General features: G+C 35.7%; 1 protein-coding gene across 5 annotated transcripts in view; it reads left to right on the top strand.

The window, feature by feature from the left end:
* The window catches only part of INPP4B (inositol polyphosphate-4-phosphatase type II B), an 881,338-nt gene that overhangs the window by 817,741 nt on the left and 40,743 nt on the right, over positions 1–22,854 (top strand). For all 5 annotated transcript variants that reach the window (XM_053582182.1, XM_053582180.1, XM_053582181.1 and 2 more), the window contains 2 exons: positions 9,585–9,697; positions 13,023–13,177. In XM_053582182.1, coding sequence (XP_053438157.1) covers positions 9,585–9,697; positions 13,023–13,177 — 268 coding nt within the window. The remainder of the gene's footprint in view (positions 1–9,584; positions 9,698–13,022; positions 13,178–22,854) is intronic.

Here is a 22,854-nt window from a genome sequence, read left to right as displayed (position 1 = left end):
TTTGAAAGGAAATAAGACAGAACAATACTTAATTTTAGTTTTCTGAGTGAATGTAAAGCCACAGATGTAGACTGTAATGTATATTAAATAGTCAACTTGATCAAAGCATGGATGGTAAACAATCTATGAGCAATAAAGATAGACATACATACAAGCAAATGTCTACCTGTCTGGCCAAATAGGCCTTGATTTTTGCATCCTGTGATATTTGGTAGTCTTCACAAATTAGATACATGAAATCTTTTAGTTAAATCCTATTCTGTTATAATATATATAGTATAACCTTGAATTTCTTGCCTTTCAATCATCTTTACATTTTATTCATTTTTGCCCTTTCACTGGGACTCTTACCCTTTTTAAGGTCTAAGTCTTGTATTCCAGACTTCACCACTCATTGAACATTGGCTGCCTCCCTCCCAGTGTACCAGTCTAGTTAGTCAACACTTAATGGCATGAGTCAAAAGACACAATTTCAGTCGAAATCTCACTTAGGTGAGTCACGTGCTGTTTTGAATGCCTATATTTTATTGTCAATCAAATGAGAATAATTAATATGTATATACCTCATACTTCAAAGTACATTTTACTACTATCTCACCAAGGAAAGGAAGTTAATATTTCCACTGTCAATTTCTGTGACAAAAAGATGTCACACTGCACTTAGCAATGTTACAAAGGTGGTTAAGATAATGATTGCAGTATACTTTGAGTTTCTCAAGAGAAACTTTGAGTTTCTCCAGTGTACAAACAAGTCAACTTATCAATCTAGTTAAATTGTAAAGCTCTTCCTTTAGTTTGAACCACCTTACATCTCTTCTCTATTCAATATCAATTCAATAGTCTCTTCCTTGATCTTGTCTGTAATATTCAAAGCTATATTGACTTTTCTGGATCTGTTTATGAAATCCCCGACTCTTTGATAAGCTTTTAAAATAACGTATTTTTTTCTTCCTGTAATACCCCTATCAATGAATTCCTAAAATCATCACTGCTGGAATAAGCTCCATGATTCCACAATGCGAAGTAAGGTGGGTGCTAAAAATCAGAACATTCGTGATCCCTTTTGGAAATAAACTTCTGAATGTGACCTGAGTTGATTCCAGGATCCCTCACAATTCAGCCTCACCATAGTGTTATGTCCAATAAACAGACCAGCAATTGAAGGTGGCTACAAATTAGTTCCAACCTTCAATTAAGCATCAAAGAAAAGACAACTCACAACTTACTGTTTCTCTTTTTAAATCCATTTTTTCCAATTGTCTGATTCCCTCAGCTTGTAGCACAGCCTTCTTTATTTACCATTCTACTCTTTCCAAAACCACAACTTAAAGGCTTTTGTTTCCAGTTCCCTTTCTTCTATCTTTATTTTTTCCTTCTTCCAATTCTGTATTACAAAACTTCAGATAGGTGGAACTCTACTTAAAATCCAGGTGAAGAGGAGAAATTGATGACTCAAAGATAAAGTTATGTTTATCAGGTGGGTCAGAAAGGGCAGTCTGAAAATATCTATAACTTGTAAATATACATACATCTCAAAGACCACTTCAAGTCAAAAAAGGAGCCTATAAGTAGGATAAAACTCAAGCTTTGTATTCTTATTGCTTCTTCCCTTTTCATTTTGGAGCCTTCCAAAGCAGCAGCATTTTCATAATCTTCATCTTCTCTTTGACTTCATCTTTGCCTTTCCTAATACTTCAGAAGTTAATTATTTTATTCTATATGGTAAAAAACATCTAAGACCTCACTTTTTACTTGGCTCCAGGAGCCTGAAGAGATAAGCTAGAGACTGTGACAGTTGGAGAAAGGCCCAATCTTCTCAACCATCTCCTTTTTTCTTTGACTATCATTCTTGCAGTTTCAATGTGATTTTCTTGAACATTATCAGAAAGAGTGGGGTATGGAAGAAGTCAGCTCTTCTTTTCTGAAGAAGGTCTTATTGTATATCTGTCTCTCTAGGCTGGGCTGCCATTCAACCTTGGTGTATTTCACTGGGGTCTGGCTCATGGATGGGCAAGGAAGTCAGGCACAGAAATGACCTCAAAAGTTGCTTTCCTTCTCTACCTAAACGTTGAGAATTCCATGCTAGCTCTGGTTTTCAGACTTTTATGTGGAGTATTGTCTCCAGGGGGCATTTTCTTACTGGTGCTATTGTTTGGATAAAATGCAGGGACCTGGAAGTTGGCCTGGGTAAAAGGAAGGAAGTCATTCATGCCCCTTCAGCACTAGGACCCAGGCTACTTGAGTATGGGCAAAAGTAGCCATCCATACAGTTCAGCCTAGCTCATGAGAAGACTGAGTGGAGCCTCTTGTAGTCAAGTTTTCTTTCCCACTCAGCTCTGTTTTCTGTTCATTAAACTATCTTGGGCATCTTGGGGAGACCAGGATTTCAATGTTGAAGAGCCACTTCACTATAAATCGTCTTTCAACCTTTTGACATGACTTTAAACTGTTTGGAAATTTTTAAATCAAATTATGAATGCTTTCTTTACAAAAATAAAAACAAAGAAAAATTAAATATATTATGATTCTTTTCCTTCCCCTACACACCACATCCCATGGCCCATTAATGTCAGTTGAGGAAACTTTAAAAGAATTTAAATTCATTGCTTTGAATGTATTTTAACAATTACTTTTAGAGTTTGTTTTTTCCTTTTGCTCTGGGTGATGTGACCTTGAAATTTATTTAAGAGGAAATGTTGAAAGTGTGTGGGTCAAAAATATTCACCTGCGACCAGGTTGGAATTTTGATGTTTGACTTCTTGCATTGCTTCCTTCATAAATAGGAAATTGGAAATGCAATTTAAATAAAGCTGGTTTCAGTGCAGCTTTGTCTTTTCATATTTTTCAAGATTGTATAGCATCTAAAAGAACATAATTTCCAATTTTAAGCTATCTCATGGCTTTTACCTAGTTGCTTTCCTTGCTTGCTAGTAAGCTTAGCTATAATTATTTTAGAATTAAAGAATTGTTTTTCATGTGTTAATTTGTAAAAGTACAGGATGTTCTAATTTGTCTTTACTATAGTTGTTCCCTTTATTTATTGCCAGATAACAAACTATCATAAATTTGCTGATATAAAATGATAATTACTTAATTTTTGCTCACAAATTCTGTGGGTTAGGTATTCTAACAAAGAAAATAGGGATGGATGGCTTGTCTCTGCTGTATGACATCTGTGACCTCAGATGGAAAGAAGAAGAGCTGGGGTCACTTGACTGGCTGAGAACTGGAGGCATCAGGAGGCTACTGTGGTCACATTCTGGCACCTGGTCTGGCTTGTCCCAAACATTAGGCTCATGCGTGATTGTTGACTAAAGAACCTAAACAAGACTTTCCATGTGGCTTTGGCTTCTTCCAACATAGTGCTGGATTTTTACAGGGAACATCTCAAAAGGGAGAATAAAGATAGCAAAGTTCCAGGAGAATAATCAGCAGGAGCTGCAGTCAATTAAGACCCATTCTCAGAAGCTACATGGCATCACTTGCACCATCTTCTATTAGTCAAGAGAGTCACAAACCCACCCTATGAGGTGACATAGATTCTGCCTTTCAATAGGAGAAGTGTCAAAGAATGTGAGATCATGTTTTGAAACCATTACTGTAGACATGATTGATTTACTATTCTCCCCAAATTACTCTTATTATTCTTTCTTCAATCTAAATCAACAGTACACATTTGGAGTATTACTGGTCTATGTTAAAAATTCATATGTAACCATTTATTAATATTTGGCATTACCTTAGAATGCCTTCAGTTGCATGTGATAAAAACCCTAACTCAAACTGACCTAAACAATAAAGAAAATGTACTGATTAAAATAACCGAAAATTCTAGCTGTGAGCTGGTCTTCAGGAGAGGATTGGTTCAGTGACTCAGCAGTATTAAAAAAATGGATATATATCTATATCCCTTATATACATACCTTTTCCCCTGCTTCTCTTACTGTGCTCATTTTATCCTGCATGTCCTCTCATAACTAAAAAATGTCTGTTATGAGCTTACACCATGGTCAACCAAAGGGCAAAAGAGCTTCCTTCCCCCTTTCATGAACTTCATTGGACAAGAGCAACAGAGTTCACGTGCATATATATTTAAAACAATTGCTGAAGTCAGAGTTAAGTTTTGATTGGCTTAGATCATTCTCGTTCTTGAACTTGTTGTAATTTCAAGGGGTGTGGATTATGAATGATTTCTGAATTCAGTTGGTATAATCAATCCCAGCTAAGTTTGGTGCCTACAACTTAGGGGAAAATTGAGTGGCTTAGGTGCTGGGAAGGCAGCTGTGACTTCTATTTCATCTTGGAACACTTGCAGGCAGCATAAAGTCATTTGACTATAAGAGAACAAAACTAGGGGCTTGGCATTATTCGCATCACAGTTTGATCAGCCAAACGTGTGGTCCCATTGCTGTTCACTGGTCAGCACCCTGCCTCTGATTCAGATCAATGTTACATTCAGAACTCTTATTGTTCAAGAAACCACACATGACAACCTGAGGAGAAAACAGATCCTAAAAAGTGGCTGTCATCTTGGCTCTTGTGTCCCACTGGGGAGTGGTAGGGGAGCAGTCACTGGGGCTGTGAATGCCTGTGATGGGTCCAAGTGCCTGTGTGTGTGTGGAGAATGTTTCTTGCTTTGGATAAGTTCCAACTTTTTCCTGAGGAAGTAGGCTTCCTATCTGAGGCTGTGAACTTTGTTTTTAAGCTCTGCTAATACCTTCCTCTGTTTTTCAGAGTTGACACAGAATTTAATAAGGTAGCTTCTTCTGCCAAGACTTTTATTAATTGTTTTCCACTACAAGTCAATGAAGCATGACAGGGTTATTGTACTCATTTTGCAGTCAAGGAAATAGGGACAAAGGGTTAAGCAACTCGCCCAAGACTACACATCAAAGCAGGGGAAGAATTGGCATTAAAAATCATTTTCCTGGAGTCTTGGCTCAGTACTTCCTCAGAAAAGAATTATGAAAGTTTCAAACAAAGAGAAAGAACAAATAGTGAATAACTGACACTTGGAAACCCATTGCTTACTCTCATAATTTTTGCAAGAAACAAATATTTATACATAACTTGAAAGCTCCCTTTGTACCTTATTAGGTTCCCACCCTAACCCTCTCCTTCTCTGAGAATACCAATACCCTGAATATGGTATTTTACATGCTCATATACATTTTTACTCTATATATCCATAAAAAATATAGTACATCTTATGTATTTAACTGTTATAGCTCTTATAAGAATCCTCCTACAATTTGCATTTTTGTTCAACCATAGTTTTTGTGACATATTCATATTGATATGTATAGCTCTTGTTCATTCATTTTACAGATTATACGACATTGCATTGTGTGAATATATAACAATTTATTCATTGTCTTTATGAACATTTAAATATTTTTGCTGTTTAATATTATAAATAATAATGCAAGGAAATTTATTGTGACTTTTATCTTTGATTACTTTCTTGAACCACATTTGAAAAAAGAATACTCTTATGCTCTTATGGAGATATGCATAGAGATTCAATTACCCTATTGACATTTGATATTAGAGTAATGCTGGAATGAGTAGCAAAAAACAAGACTAATCAGCTGTATTTACATTTGAAGAGGCACAGTCTAAGCCTAAAACCAATCTATGTTCTGCGTATACCACGATTTTCAGTTGACACATCAGGATCTGTCATTACATCTTGATACCTCACCTATTAACAAACCATGACTAATTATTTTCCTTTCCTGAAACAGACCTGAATTTCTGTGGCCCACAGTATCAGTTTGACAGGGATGTGCTCTGAATAAAGCAAGTTTTATTATTATGGAAATAAAAGTAGTAGCCTAAAAATTTAAACATCAAAATGACTTCCTTCTAAGAATCACACCATGAGAGGAGTGAAATGTCTAAGAGATGTCTTGTCTGTCTGTTGTAAAGCACTATCTTAATGGGGTAGGAATGGGCAAAGGATGGCTATTTGCTTTACTTATATTTAAGAGCCTTATAGTTTGTTTAAAATGGCTTATTAAACAATTTCTGTGTCAACAATGAAACTAAATTATTTTTACAAATCATTATGCTTAATTCTGGAGTCTCAGAGTTCTGAAGAAGTTGGTTGTTGTGAATAACAGAGCTGTTTTTCGTACCATCAATTGTGAAGACAGCTTTGGGAGAAATTACTGGTTTCCCAGCACAGATTTGGGAGAAATTATTGGTACAGGATTTGGCAGTGTTTTTTTTTTTTTTTGGCCAGGGCTGGGTTTGAACCCACCATCTCCAGTATATGGGGCTGGCACCCTACTCCTTGAGCCACAGGCGCCACCTGGTACAGGATTTGGGAAACAAGGATTTTGACTTAATTATTCCTCTGACTCTGAAACTTATGAAACAGTCACTTAGGCATCTTGGGCAAGGGGTTACTAAAAATCAGTGCTCTGTAATTGTTTTTATAATAGTTTAAATCAGTTACTGATTCTAAAGATTGTTAAATAATTTGTTGTGTGGGGGCAAACGTTTTTTACAAAGTACAAAATAGAACAAAAAACATTAGGGGCATAATGTAAAGACTAGATCATTTTTATAATTAATTATAATTTTTACGTTATTTTATAAAATTTTTATTATAGGGGTGTATGTGTGTATGACTTCTGTGGGATGTTGTATACTCTTTTCTTTTTAAAATTAAGCTATATTTCATAGTGAACAATTGAATGTATTTAATGTATACAATTTGATGAGTTAACATACATATATAGATATTATGAAATAATCACTATGATCAAACTAATTAACATATCAGTCCACTCAGTTATAACTCTCTTTGTAAAAAGAACACTTAGGATCTACCCTCTTAGCAAATTTTAAATATGTGGTAAAGTATTGTTAATTGTAGTAGCGTTGTTGTACATCATCTCTCCAAAACTGTTCATCACGTGTTAAAGTAAATTTCTCCTTCTGTACTGGTTTCAAAAATGTGTGAAAGCCATTTGTACAAGCTGTCATCAGGAAGAAGTTCAGGACCTTACATATATAGTTAATTCCATATTTAAAACTTGCATTTTCTAAAATCAAGTCCGTATCTCCCAATGTAGCAGAACAGACCATCATGAATCCCACCCCTGGGACTATCCGCTCCTAGGACGTGAGCTGCGCATTCCCTGTTTCAGCAGCACTTCTCCCCTTCCAGGCCTTTGCTATTTTCTCCTCAGCCTCAAAGACTCTCAGAAGCCACACCATTAGCTTGGCTAGACAACCTTATACACTCGCCTATTTTTACACAATTCCTTCCCCCTTGAGTCCCCTATGTCTTTAGTGTTTTGTGTCATAGCCCATGGTATACTTTCTTTGTACTTAATAATAGTTTAAACATCTATCTCACGCTATTAGACTGGGGAAATTTTGAAGTTGGGTCTTTTTTTCATAAGATTTTAGGTTCTTTGTTTTTCTCATGCAGGTATTCTGGATCCCTTGCTCTTAAAGTAACTTTATTATTTAAAAGTAATATACGCTAATTCTAAATGATTTAAAGAGATATTTGAAAAATTGTACCAAATCCTACATCCAAAAGATGACCAGTCTTCATATCTAAGCCATTCCCTTGCTCTGTCTCTATATAGTTACAGAGACAGGTCAACATATGCACAGGTGTGCATGCACACATACACACACAATGTTAGGTGGATAAATTCATTCATTAATCGGACAAATTTTTCCTTTCAACAATGTCAAGGACACTTTCAGTGTCAGTGATATACCTGCACATAATTTTTAATGGCTGCCTATAATTCTAATTTATGGGTTATCCTGGGGTTGTTTGGTTGCCATTTATCAACATTAAAAGCAGTGGTGGTGGACGTGACTTCTTATTCCTTATATCCCATGACTATAAATTAAAAAGCACCGTTATTGTCATTACCTTTTTAGCTTAGCCTCAGAGTCCTGAGCTGCTTTTAAAATTTTCTTCACAGCATTCTGCATTCAGCCTCCTTTCCTTTATCTTTAAACTATGTCCTGTTAAACTTCCTTATAATAGAGAGCCTTTTACCCAACATTGTGATAGTTGTATCAAACTTTCTCTTTCTTGTTTGTACCGCCTGTCGTTACAAAGTGACTTTATAACTTTGGCTTTTGATAGCGTTCCCTTTCTAGAACTAAGATAATGAAACTCTGCATACATTTTAAATGAATATTTTGAATCTCACCTTCCTAACACAGGGTGTCTATCTGAATTGTACCCAACCTTCCTCTGTTCTGTGCTCATAAAATCTAAGATGATGTATGTTTATTTTCAATGGAAGTTTCCACCTTACCAACCACTGAATGTTGTTTGATGGAGATCACTAGTTCACTGGGATATTTCTTCTCTTCTCTGGAGCTGCCATCAAGACTACTTATTTTGTGAAAAAGAAACATCTGGTACACATTTGGAAAGCATAAAGCCTTGTTCCTACCACAGCTCATGTGTTTTTGTGATCTGAATCAGTTATATGTCATGTTTCTTCAGTGTAACTGGGTAACCTAGATGTAGTGCATGGCGCCTCATGTATTCTCTCCTGCTGTTAGCCTCAGTCAACTCTCTGAGGAATTCACCCCTCAGTTTGTGGATTTATAGGACAGTATATTTTCAGACTATATACCACTAACCCAATCACTCACTTAGAACACTCTTGTTTCTGTCACTATATCCTAATCTTTAATCCCATGTCACCAAGTCTTAGAGACATTTGTGTCAATGTGCATTGCCTCAGGTTTTAATATAAAATATATGCTAGTTATTAGCCATGCTTTATGACAGGTATTAGTATGTAGATATTTGAGCAGCTAGCCTAACTTGCTGCTTCCCACCCATTCATCTCATTGCATCATGCCGTTCCCCTTCTTTCCATGTCATACCTGTGCTCCTTCACAGTACAGGATAGATTTTGTTTTTTTTCCATCAAGGTTGCATTTGGCAATGTCAGAAGAAATTTTTTATTGTCACAGTGGGAAGGATGCTAGTAACATGTAAATATTAGAGGTCAGAATTGCTAAACATGCTGTAAAGCATAGTGTAGTTCTTCCCCTCCACCCAAGACAATGTTAAATGATTCAAAATGTTAGTAATGCTGAGGTTGAAGAAACTTGCTGTCTGAAAAGTGACTTCAGGTTTTTTTTGTTTGAACGTGCAGATTTCTCCCCTGGCCCCTAAGATGTTCAATGTAATGTATTCTCTTGATTCAGACTAGCTACTCAGTGAAAACGAAAAGATGGTTGTATCTCATGACATCTATATCTTAGGCTTTGGTTAATGTGAGAAAGCAGCCCCGTCCTCTTCATCAAAAAATGTTTCCCTAGCTGTTAAAATCGTACTGTCTGACATTACATCATTATACAAAATGGGAAATGGGAGAAACTAAGTGTATTTCAAGTAAAGAAAAAAAATTAGAGGGATTAGTAAGTACGGTATGATTATGCTCAGATAGTCTGTGCTGCAAATGACACTTGTTATTAGAAAAGTTGCATTTGCAAATATGTTGGAAAAACCCCATGGGCAGTTTAATACTAACACTTGTTTAATTTTTTTTTCTTCTTTCTTTTTTTGTTCTCTTCAGACATTTCACATTTTCAAGAACAAAATGATTTGAAAGGATTACTAGAAAATCTCCATCAAAATATTCAAGCCAAAAAAAGAAAGAATGTAGAAATTATGTGGCTGGCTGCTACGGTAAGCACTGTCATGTCAAATCTTCAAATTCCCTGCCACGTCGTGACCAGCAGGCACTGTCAGCTATGAGCTGCGCAGGGTCCAACCTCTGCACTTTGGGTTTCTGAGTGTCGTTCTCCATTACCCAGGGGATTAGGCATTTTCTCTCTCATTTGTAGCTCTGTCAAAAGACCAGAACATAAGATGGAGGGAGATGCATTCAAAAGGAAAAAATCTCACTCCCTGGCAACTCTTAGCAACCTTGGATGTGTTTGGTACTCTGTGGTTAAAATGCAATGTCTGTGATTGTCTCAATGTTACATTGTCAATTCCCTGTTATCAACCAGGAGTTTTAAACTCCTATTCTAGAAACATATGGCTTCAACAGAATGTGGTTATCAGATTTCTCCCTCACAGCTTCAGTATGGCTCCTGGACATATTGTTCAGTTAATGAGGTTATAAATGTGTTTGGTAGTTTAGATATTGGCATTGAATTTATTACTGATGGATTGCCCTTTGGGTAGCGAGCTGTATTTTGTATAGTACTTTCCCATTGAATGTCACAGTTGGAGTGGGATTTCTGTCCTCTTTCCTACCCTGGGTTTCTGCAAGAGTTAAGGAAAGAAAAATGACCCTATATTTTCTTTTTAGCTCTTGTCTGGCAATGATTAAAACATACTTCATGTGCAATTTGTGAATTTTGTTAAACATCCAGACCCAATGATCCTTTTATTAGGAAAGCAACCTTTCATCTGGAAGAAAACACATTAAATATCTTTATAATGAACACCCTTTTTATTGTTTTTCAGTGTTACTTTTATATTTTGGAGTTCCATTTAACCAGCTCTAGCATACTCTATTTGCTCTCCACCAATTGCATTTAAAACAAAACTTTTTCCCTTACTGCTAGTGCTCAATTATAAACCAATATTACTTACTCTCTTTTGGGAAAAAGGAATAGGTAATTCACTGTGAGACTATATAAAATAATTTACCACGAGCAAGGCAGAAAACTGCTTTAGTTTCTCTCCCTGCCTTCTTGAAGCCCCAGGGAAGAACATCAAAGGTAACAATATAAAATGTTGCTTTAAAGCAGCTCATTTCCACTGGTCCCATTTAGCACTGTACTATATTACATGAAGGTTGCTTTTAAAAGTTCTTTCCCAGCTTTTCTTTGTCTCTTCTCTTTCTAGTCTCTTCAAAGACTACTATGGTTGTTAATTCTAACAAAAATTTCACAGTAGTAAATCATAAGTTGTGTTTTATATTTTACTGATAAGATGATAGCATAAAGGTAGTTTGGTCATTTACCAAGGCCATCTGACAATTTAGGAATATATCTCATTATATACATATTGTGAAGTTATATAAATAGGCACATTAAAAACACATGTGCAAAAACAAATGCGCATTTTTCTCTTGGTATATGCAAGTTTCCATTTGCATATATCAAATACAACCGTTTTCCTGAAATCTCATACATTTCTAAGATTTTTTTTAAAATATATATACTGACTAAATACGGCTTACTCACAACTTACTACTGAATGGATCTTTAGCAGAATTTCTGTAGGCAGATACCTCAGTTTCAATATCCTATTCTTAAACCAAAGACCTTAACAATACTCTTAAAAGGAAGAAATTTAGAAACTCTTTTTGACATTTTCCAAAAATCTTTAATTTCTGTTTCTATTTCCTTCCTCTTCTTTAAATCTATTTAATGAAATGGTATTTTCGTTAAATGTTTTACCTTTTTTATTATTTTTTAATGTTTCATATTCTTAATGAAAAATATAACGTTATTTGGTTTTATCTTTATTCAATGTAAATAGTACAAATGATAATTTAAAGAGGCAAATGTCAATCAAGTATTTAAAATCAAACTTACGTAGTTCAAGAGGAAATTCAGAAATCAAGACCTAGCCTTACTACTTGGTTGGAATTGTCTAACCTCCACTTGACTTTAAACTTAGGATATTAAATCTTTTAAGTAGGATAGGTGTACATAATAGTGACAATAAATTTGAAATAATATTAAGTCCTTTTAGAAATAATACCTACTTTGTTGCTATGACTATAGTCAAGATTTTTTAAGAGATGAAATATTGTTTATTTGAAAAGATTAGAATTTTTTAGATGTATTATATGGTGCAATCATTCTCTGGTCACTTATATTGGAAATAGAAAGTGCCAAAGTTCTAAATTCATAGAGATGTATAAATCCTAGTTTAATTATCAGAATCACAATTAAATCATAGTAAAAAACCTTAATACACTGCATTATTATGCTTTCTCCTCAAATTAGGCAACTTTTAAGGTATCATTGATGACAGATAATAAAACAGGCCTTTGCTACATCACATTAGATTTATTTTAAATGTACATTGATTAGCATTCAAATTAATATTAATTATTAGTAGCTCATATCAGAACTCTACCATGGGATAGAAGAGAAAGGAATGAAGTGATGCTACCTGTTAACTGTAAGGCAGTGAGATGACAGAGTGCTGCTGCTCAGTCATTCTTCTCGATTTAAACTGGAATAACAAAACAAAGAATTATAGAGAGAAACAGAACATAACAGAAGTTAAAAGACTTCATCTGTGAACTCATGCAGATCTGTGTTTGCGTTTTGGTTCTGCTCTGTTGTGTGCAAATTACTTAACCTACCTAAACCTCAGCTTTGTCACTTTGTAAACATGAGAATAATCAGACCTTCCTCTAAGGTTGCTGTGAAGTTTATTGAAAGAGAAAATCTATGAACTATCTTAGCCTTGTACCTGGTACATAGTAGACGTGTACTAAACAGTGGCCATTTTCCGTTTTCTCATTCTTGGTGACTATGATCTGTTTCTTATCTGTTTTGAGGCACCGTGTAGACATTTAAAATCTCATGACATAAAACCAAGACTAGCAAAGGTTTTTGTAAATGCAAAATACAAGATTCTCAGCTACTTAGGGTTCACAGCAAGTCTCTGATCCAGGGAATGTAGGATTTTCCCCCTTTATAATTAAGTTGTTATTCCTACACTGTTACTGTCATTGTCATCTGCTGCAGACCAGGTGCCCTCTCGGGGAGCCCTACCCCATATGGCTGGTTACTTCACATAACATGACTTCAAAGGTCTTATACCTCATGTATAAGAAATAGGTGAACTAGATCCATTCCACTGGCTTTTGGAAAAAAGGTCACATTCTTACTTTTGATGGGGCGGATTGAACCGATTGACTATAACTAACAAGCCAAAGCTTATTTGATATGTGTAGATTAGAAGTGTTTGGAGGAGGCCGACACTCTATAGTCATGTACACAAGCCATAAACTGTTTCAACATGTCTGTTGCAGATTTGTCGCAAACTAAATGGTATTCGTTTCACCTGTTGCAAAAGTGCCAAAGACCGGACTTCAATGTCGGTGACACTCGAGCAGTGCTCCATTTTGAGGGATGAGCACCAGCTGCACAAAGACTTCTTCATCCGAGCACTGGATTGCATGAGAAGGTATTCCCTAATTCCATATGTTATCACATTTTTTAAGGTCATTTTGAGTTTCCCCTCCCCCAAAAAATATCTATTTTACTGGAGGACTAAATATTTAGGAACTTGGCTGTTTCCATGGCTTTTAGCTCATGAGGAGAGGATTAAAGTACTGTTATCTCTACCTGTACGTAATTTCATTTCTATCTCTATTCTTCGGCTCTTTTTAGGTAATAAAAGAAAATGTGTCCCTGAACACATTGGATAATACCTACAATTCTATGTGAGATTTTATTTGCTCATTAGCTTAAGTTAAAAGGGCCTGAACATGTCATATCTGACACCTGAAAAACAAATTTTCTTGGCCTGTAAGTTACAAGACACACAATAAGGCCAAGACATTATCCATATAACGCCTTTATGGATTCAACTAATAGGTGATCTTCCCATGGACCGCAGGGTCTCTGGGTCAATAACCGCCTTCTTAAAATCATTTTCATATCTCTCCCCATAAAGATGGAATGACACCAACACTTTAAATTAGAAAATGAATATTGTTACTCTGCTGACATTTAAAATACTATGCCCGAAGTTATGTTTCTTGATTCATTTCCACTGTAATTAAATCTAAAGTCTAAGCCGTAATGGGAAGGAAAAAGTGCCTCATTCACAATGTCTATCAGCAAGGACACATGTTAATTAAAAAGTTAAGCAAAATTATCTCTTCGCTACAAAGACTAGCTCAGAACACACCAGGCAGTGCAGGACAGGCTTCGGGTTTTCAGAAGGGAATGTCCTGTGAGGTACAAGAGAGGGCAGCCTCCTGTCTGGCATGCCATTAGCTCCCGTTTTTCTTTTAACTGCTGCAGGCTTATCAGTGGAGAAGCTGATGTATGCCTGTGCTTGTTCTGTGCCTGTATGTTTTCCCCCTAATGAGAAGTTTCTGAAGTCCTCTGCCTTACCTCATTTCATGTATCTTGGCATTTTCATTGTTCAGTGGAATTCTATCATAATTTTTTCATAAGTGTATGAGGATGTCTTAGAGACCTGACATGAACATCTCAGCCATGTAAAACACATTTGGTTGATATAAAACTTCTTTCAAAAATAATCTCTCAGCACTAACAGAGAAAATACAGAATCTGAGTGTGAAATCTTCAGATGTGCAGAAAAAGAATATAAATGTCACTATGGATGAAACAAAGGTGTTTTGGTGAGGAAAGCAAGTGTGCATGATGTTGTAGGCTAGGGACACCATGGGACAAAAGTGAGTTAATGACTAATAGGGTGGAAGGTGAGATTGGTGCTTATTTTTATTTAAAGTAGAGAGAAGAGAATAAGTTATTATTTATTTATTTATTTATGTCATATCTGACACCTGAAAAACAAATTTTCTTGGCCTGTAAGTAGTTACAAGACACACAACATTATTTATTTATTTATTTATTTATTTATTTTGTATGGTTGAGGATTCACTGGGACTATAGAGAACCAGGTTACACTGATTGCATTTGTTAGGTAAAGTCTCTCTTATAATTGTGTCCCGCCTCCAAGAGGTGTGTCACACAGCGTGACCCCCAACCCCTGTTGTCCCTCCTTCCTTCTTTCCACTCCCCTCTTCTCCCTCTCCTCCCCATGTACTCGGCATCAGTTGTCCTCATATCAGAATTGAGCACATGAGACTCTTGCTTCTCCTTACTTGTAATGCTTTACTAAGTAGAATGTGTTTCAAATTTAGAAATTTGATCTAAAAACCCTAAAGGCTTTCCCTTCCATATCCCTGCTACTCTTGTGATTGTCATCTAATTTTGGTTTTGTATGTATGTATGCATGTATTTAAAGAAAATAAGACGTGTTCTTTTTTTTTTTGTAATAACTGCCTTCATTTCTCTCCTTGGCTATTCTGTTTTGTAACACAAACCCATAGGTTTATAAACAACATAGCAAGGTAGAGATGAGGATGGGGCTTGTGAGCAAGCTGAGTGTGAGTCCATGCTTTGTGCCACACATTACCCATGGGCAAGTTAGTCTCCAACTGTGTCTTAGTTCTTTAGGCAAGGTAGACAACCCAAGGGGCCCTCAGTTCCTCATCTGTAAAATAGGCTTGATATTAGCAGCCACTTTTTAGGAGTGTCCTGAGGACTAAATGAATTGGTATGTATAAAGAGATAAGAACAATGTTTGGTTTTGTTTGGCACATGGTAATTATTATATAACATTTAGTAAATACATAAAAAATAAATGGAGGTCATGATGTTAACATTCTGATCTTCCAGATACAATAAAGTCTAGCTAATTATGATCCTTATAGTTTTATATTTGTAAATATATTATGACATAAGATTGGACTCTAATACTACATATTAAAATACGGTGTCCTGGCCAATCTTGTGAATAAGATTTCAAATATAAATTTTTACCCATTTAAGAAAGCAAGCTCTGGGCGGCGCTGGTGGCTCAAAGGGGTAGGGCGGCGGTCCCATATGCTGGAGGTGGCAGGTTCAAACCCAGCCCTGGCCAAAAACCACACACACACACAAAAAAAAAAGCAAGCTCTTTAAAAATAGTACTTTAAAAATGTGCTTGTGTTTACGAATGCAGTACGAATTATGCAAGCATTATATTCATGATCGCAAGCCTGAGTAGGTTTTTTAAATAGATACTTTCTGATGTTAATGTGTATCATTTGTATTTCTTACAAATAATCATAAAATTTAAGATCAAAAAGTCACCTTTGAAATTTTATATTACAAATTATGAAACTGAACTCTGCAGGGTGTTTTGGCTCCAACTACTCAGATAGGAAATATCAGAGCCAGCACTAGAACTTAGGTCTCCTAGTTATATTTTATTTCTTTACTTTTTTATTGTTGTTGTTGAGACAGGACCCTATGCCCCTGAGCAGAGTGCAGTGGGCGTGGTAGCACACCGCAACCTCAGACTCGGGCTGCCTCAGCCTCTGGAAGCCACCGGGATTACAGGCACTCACTGTGGCGCCCGGCTGGCTTTTTCCATTTTTTTCATGAGTCAGGGTATCACTGTCGCTCAGGCGAGTCATTTTAATGGCATTTTTTTGTACCAGATAAAATAAAATACTGTCACTTAAAATTATTTGGTATTTGCTTCGAACCTGTTAGTCAAAATATAAGTCATATAAAAATATATACTTTTAGAATTAAGGCTGTTTGCAAAACCAGAGTGGTCTGCCCAACTCTTGACACCTTGTAAAGAGGCAGCTCTAGCTCTAGAATGCCAACTCTTTTAATTTCAACCTTATCTATCATGTTAACCAGTATATCCAGGCACGAAGCACACTATCTGATCTAGAGTAAAATCAATATAAATTGTAGTTGAATAAATGAATAAAAATCTCCACAGGAACGTATTCTGCTGCCTTCTGCTTTTCAGAACCATGTAGCAACTTCATTGTATAAAACATTGTATTTTTAGTTCTTTTCTGAGACAGTGGTCAGTTGCCGCTATGCCAGTTTGTCTTAGTGGTCAGTCAGAAGGTGGTCAGAAGGTGTGCTCAAACCCCTCAGTCAGGTAAGGTGTCCAGTCCTTGCAGAGGTATGTGTCTGTGGGTGGGATGCCCATTCCAAGGTCAGGAGTTTGCAAGTCTGTGCTGCCTTCGATTTCCACCTGGCCCTGTTAGATTCTCTGGGGCAGCCAGAATTATGGGGAAGCTTATCAAGGCCCTGGTAAATTTCCAGCTAATCCACTGCTCTGGAGAATGGCCCAAATGTCAGTGAAATCTCAGGCTAGCCATGAAATTGTCAGCATTTGTTTGCCACCAAGAACACTAAGGTTTCTAACAATACCTGGAAGTGGGATTTTTCCACTCTGTATTTCAAATCCAGTTAGGGACCTCAGGCATCCCTGGATGGGTAGTACCTGACGGGAAGTGTCAGGGGTGGGAGCAGGGCCAGGCAAGACCACCACAGACATGCCTATTCCTACACCACATACGGCAGTTTTTCATAAATAAACATTTCTCAAATTGTTGCTTGATTTTGGTCCATTGTCCATAACATGAAGTGCTGGGTTTGAAAATATTTTACAATATATCTGTTTTTTGAGGGGAAGAGGATTTGCCAAGCTCTTTGCTCTGCCATCTGGGAAATCCCAGCCTACAGCCAGTAGCTTTCAAATGAACATCAGAACCACTGGAACATCTTAAAACTACATACTTTTGGATCCCATATGAATTATAATTAGGAAGATCTGAGGTGGATCCAGGGATCTATAAATTTTGAGAGTATTACATATATTCTGTGCCACAACCCTGGATTTTAAAAAAATCAGACTATTAAAGGAATTTGATTTTTAAGTTTTTAAAAAAATTTATGTTTTTGAAGTTACTACACTTTTTAATTTCATTTGCATTAGTTCCAGTTTATTTTACCTTTGAATTATTCTAACCATTTTTTAGGCTGTTTTTCTCTGGATTCCTTAGAAGTTCTCCCAAGGTTTTAATATGTAATATCATTATTCTTTTCCTATTTTTATTTTTTATTCCTTGTATTTTTATTGTATTTTGTTTATCTCTGTAGCAGTTTCAAATTATTTATGAATGACCAAAAGATTATAGATAAAAATAAATAAAACTTCATCTAGCTGCTTATTCAAAAATCCCTTCACCACAATAAGCCCCATGAAGACAGAGATTTGTATTTTTCTTTGTTCACTACTATATCCCCACTAGCTAGAACAGTGCCTAGTGAAAGTGGGTTCTCAATAGTTAGTCAATGAATGAATAAATGAATGACACAGGTTTCTAAAACATTCAAGTCCTATATACAGTCTTTAACAGTTGTGCATATACATTGGCATTTTGGAATTAAGCGTATGAAATTTTCTATTAAGATATATTTATAGGCAGAAATTCTAGGGGGTGAAAGTAAACATTTTACAGAGGTTATTATCCCAACTGAAAAACAAATAGGCAATAAACAAACTCTTTAACTCATCGTCTGAATTCATCCTTTGTATAGTTTTCAAAAATTTCAGATTCCTTTTTTTTCTGGATAGCCAGCATTACTTCAGCTGCAATCTGATTGAAATTCAGAAGAGCCTGTTCAGAATAGAAAGTTAAGGTGTTTGGGTGGATCTGATTCCCTAAGGTTCTCTTAGTGATTGTCTATATCATAAGACCAAGACATTACCCATTAAAAACCTAGAAAACTTGAAGAAAAAAAAAAAAAGGCAGGAGTCCTATCACTGAAACCAGGGTGGAAAAGCACTTGACTAAACTCTACTTTATTTAAAGTGACTTTAATTTTAATCACTAGTTAATTTTAATGGATTTATTGTAAGAATATAAGCCTGGTATATCTGTCTTTTCCTTGCATGTTGAGTGTGTTTGTTGTCATATTCTTCCCTCATCATCTACAGCTGAATTAAAAAAAAAAAACAGCGGCTGAATAATAGGCAGTATGTTTAGTATGTTTTTTTTTTTTTTTTTGTCTTTTTAAGGAAAAGGAAAAGGTATTATCACACTCAGTTTTCAGTTATGGACTCTCCATTGAATGTTAAGAACCATCTTGTCCCAATGGATTTGCAGGAAGTATTTGTAGTAGGGACTTTCAAAACTTCCATTTGATTAATAGATGATTGGGATTAGACATTTAAAAATACAATAAATTCAACTTTATTAAAAAATGTCATGTTTAAACAATAAAATAATTGTGTTGGGAAATTTAATTGCCACAGTAAAGTAAATTAAAAGAAGCATGCCATTTCATTATTAGTTCCCTTCACAGGAACTCTGGGGTTATGTGTATATAAAGTAACAATGTGAAACCGTATTACTTAATTGTCTGTCCTTTATTTATCTTATGCTATATTACTCTCTCATCATGTCATTCTATAATGGCTCCTTAAAATTAGCATAGTTGGTATGCCAGTAGTAAGATGAATCAGGATACATTTCAGAATACAACTTATTTATCACCCTTAAGACCTAGAGCTTTAATTATTCTATTTTAATAAATACTTAATGTATAAGAGACAGATTAAAAAGCCCATCAGTCTTATTGAGTGTTATTCTCTTACTGAATGTCACATTCTCATCATGTTGTATCTGCAGTTTATCTATAGGGTAGCATAACTTATGAAATATTCTGCCTTATAAATAAATGACCCTTAACCCGTAAATGTATTTATTATGACTTACTCTGTTGTGGGGTTCACTTTTGAGTAAGGTAATTCATTTCCTTTAATCTTGTTCACACTTGAGCTTATTTGCCTTTAACTTTGTTTATACTAGTTGGAGGAAAGCTGCTATTATTTCACATTATATCCTATATCAAATACTAGAGAGGATTATAAGCATTGTAGACACAGGTGACTGAAGTTTATAGCTATTTCTTGACTGCTTTAAAGGGATGTGTTTGTGAAGAATAGTATACTTTGGAACAGTTTCTCCAAGTATCATCCTTTTCCTTGAGAATTTCAGTGACCTGTTTACTGCATTACTTCAGTTCATATCTGCAACAAATGATAGGAATGAGCCCAGTTTGGATCACATTCATCTTATGGTCAGTATTAGTAACTTGAAAATTGACCTTATTTAGGATGTTTTTGCTTAGGGTAAAATGAGAAATACTACCAAAAATGCGCATTCTTAAAAATCATGTTGAAGCAATGATCTTTTAATAAGACATCCACAGATGAACTACCAAAGAGGCCTAATCTTACTGGAGAAATCAAAGAATGGCCTACAAAGAACTTTCAACTTCCTGAAAAAAACATAGATCCCAATTTTAGGAGATCTTCTCCCTATATTAAAGTTTAACAAGATACATTGTCATATTATTCTATTAGAAAATAGTGGTTTTGAGGTTTATGTCTTTTCCCTAATTTATTTTTGTATATACAGTAGAACCGCTGTAAGTTGACCACCCAAGAGACTGTAACAAACTGGTCAGCATATAGAGGTGGTCAACATGAGCAACTAGGCCTACTGTACTGATACACATGTGTAGTGCACGTCTGGTCTATGAAAATTAGGTCAATTTAAGGAGGTGGTCGGTGTAGGGAGGTGGTCACCTATGGAGGTTGTATTGCAGTATTCCTTTTCTTGTCCCAGTCCCATGAGACCCTGTAAGCATGGAGCTCGTCATCAAGAGCAGCCACCAACGTTGTACACTCCTTTCCAAAACAATCACTTCTTGGGCAGTACTACTTTGGCTCTCTACACTCTCCCATCCTCATCTACCCTGCTCTTCTCCCCCATCCTATGTTTCTGTAAAGCACCTTTTTGGATATTCCTAAAATTGGAGGATTTCCCCGGTCTTCATGTCCTGGAAGAAAAATCTCAAGATTAAGACTTGGTTTCTGAAAGGTTTAAAGTGTCCCTCAGTGTCTATTTCAGGGTTTGGAAATCTTGCTAGTCCCCCATTTATGGCATCAGAGAATCTAGGAACAGCTCAGGACAGAATAGGGATTAGTGCTGCTCACTCGGGTCTGCAGAGAGCAATTCTCAGCACTCAGTTGGATCTTGAGAACACCTAACTCTTGAATGCCTACAGACTTTATAGCTAGTTAGGACATCCTGCAAATAATGTATCAGGAGCCACTGAGCCAGTAGATCATTATTAGAAATATTTCATAGTCATTTTCATAGTCAAAAGTGCATATTTTGATTATGTATTATGGGAGAACCTATGCTACACAGAGGGAGAAAAGGTTATAATAATAGCAGCTCAGATTCAATGAGTACTTGACACCATGAATTACACTAAATATTCTATGGGAGGAAACTTTATTATTCCTCACAGGGGTAATATTAGAGAGATGAAGCCATAAGCATAGGAAGTGTTAATTATTAGAGTGCTTCAGAGAATAATAGGAATCACTGTGGCCTAGGCGTTCCCTGTGGGAGGTAAGATTTAAACCATGTCTTGAGTGTGAATAGGATTTAGGTAAGTAAATGGAAGAGTTAAGAAGATCTGGACTAAGTGTTAAGTCTAATAGTAGTGCTCATTTATTTATCACACTGATCAAATGTTCCTGTTCACATGAATGATATCATAATGTGTTGCATTGAACTTTTCTTCAGCCGTATATCATGTTTTTGAGATGTGTTTATATATTAGTTCTAATTATCTCTTTTTAGTAGTTATGTAATATTCACTTGTAAGAATAGATCACAATATATTCCCTTCTTTAATTTGAAGTTGTTCCTGATATTTTTCAGTTATGAACAGTAGTGTAATAGATATTCTCACATGTATATGTCCATGAATACGAGTACTAGAGTCTCTCGAGTACATACACACATATGGAGAATCAGTGGAAAGGTATTTATATTTTTAATTTTACTAGATACTGCTAGATTGGTTTTCCAAATAGCTATACTAAATAATACTCTATAATTATGCCAGGCACTTGCGTTGCCATTTCTCTATGTGCTCCAATTCTTATAAGAGTTTTTGCCAATCTTGATGGGAGAAAGTGATATCTTGGTTTCATTTTTCCAGTAACATAAAATGAAAGAAAACATCAGTTTAAAAATATTGATTGGCCATATAGATTTCTACTCATCTCATCTTTAATGTTTCCTATTATTTGGGTTTTGCATGTAAGTTAAGATTCCTGCATTTTTAAACCACTATTGTGTTTAACACATTAACTATCATATGAGTTGTAAAGTATTTTTCAAGTTTTCATGTTACTTTTTACATTGCTGTTTTTCAAGTTTTTATATTAGTTTTATATATTTTTTATTCATATATATTTTAGGATCATTATGTTTTCAAAGTTTTTATTCTATTTTTGTAACAAAGCACTGTAGCCCCAAGGAAAAATTTTCTTCATGTGTGTGTAGGAATATTCTATGGGAGGTCAGTGCATTAAGTTTAGAAGAGAATATTTCAGAAAGCCTAGATTTTTAAAAACAATTTTTGTTGTTTTATTTAAGAAATGACGGCATGTTGGAATAAGACATTGGAGAAATGTACCATGTTTTGACAGGAGCCTGTGACATGATGTGAGACTATTTAGCAGGGAGGCAGGGCAGAGCTCCATTTTAGACCAGGGAAGAAAACTTCCAGCTGAGAAACAAACAAAAAACTGCAGTTGATTGGGGAGATGATTGATGCCCTTGCACTTGGAAAATGAGGCATAGCAGGCCCTAGTAATGAAAAGGCTACATTCTCATTAAAGAAGGCTGAGATGCAGGCTGTCCAGGATGATGTATGGGGAGCAGTTAAGTCTAAACCTAGAACGTCACTTTATGCCCCTGAAAGATTGAGACGGGAGAGTCAAGTAAGTAATTCCCAAAGCTCATTATTTAACCACTTAATGATTTTTTTCTACAAATGCCACCTGAAAAATTATTTATGTTAGTCTTTTCCTAGACAGTGGTAGCCATGAGCTCATATACTGCATTTTCCTGTTATGTTTGTCCTTACACATGTATAAATAAATCTAAAACTATTAAATCAATGTATTGTCAGTGTATGGCCTAAAAATTCTTTCTTTCCATCAGAATGCTTTCTGTGCTCTGGGAAACACTGTCAATGAGGGTTTCAGTCCTCCTCTAACTTAAATTTGGGTTATTATACTCCAATTTCTGGTCCATGAGGACAAACCGGAAGTCTTCACAGGCCAATTTCTAAATAAAATCTGCACTAAAAGTCAACAGTGTTTACAGAAAAGCAGCCATAATATTGCTAACTTTTCTCCTGATCAGATCA

The sequence above is a fragment of the Nycticebus coucang genome, chromosome 1 (genome assembly GCF_027406575.1).
Source record: "Nycticebus coucang isolate mNycCou1 chromosome 1, mNycCou1.pri, whole genome shotgun sequence".
In the NCBI taxonomy this organism is placed as follows: domain Eukaryota; kingdom Metazoa; phylum Chordata; class Mammalia; order Primates; family Lorisidae; genus Nycticebus; species Nycticebus coucang.
The sequence above is the reverse complement of the archived record's forward strand: the minus strand, read 5'-3'. Positions and strand labels throughout refer to the sequence as shown.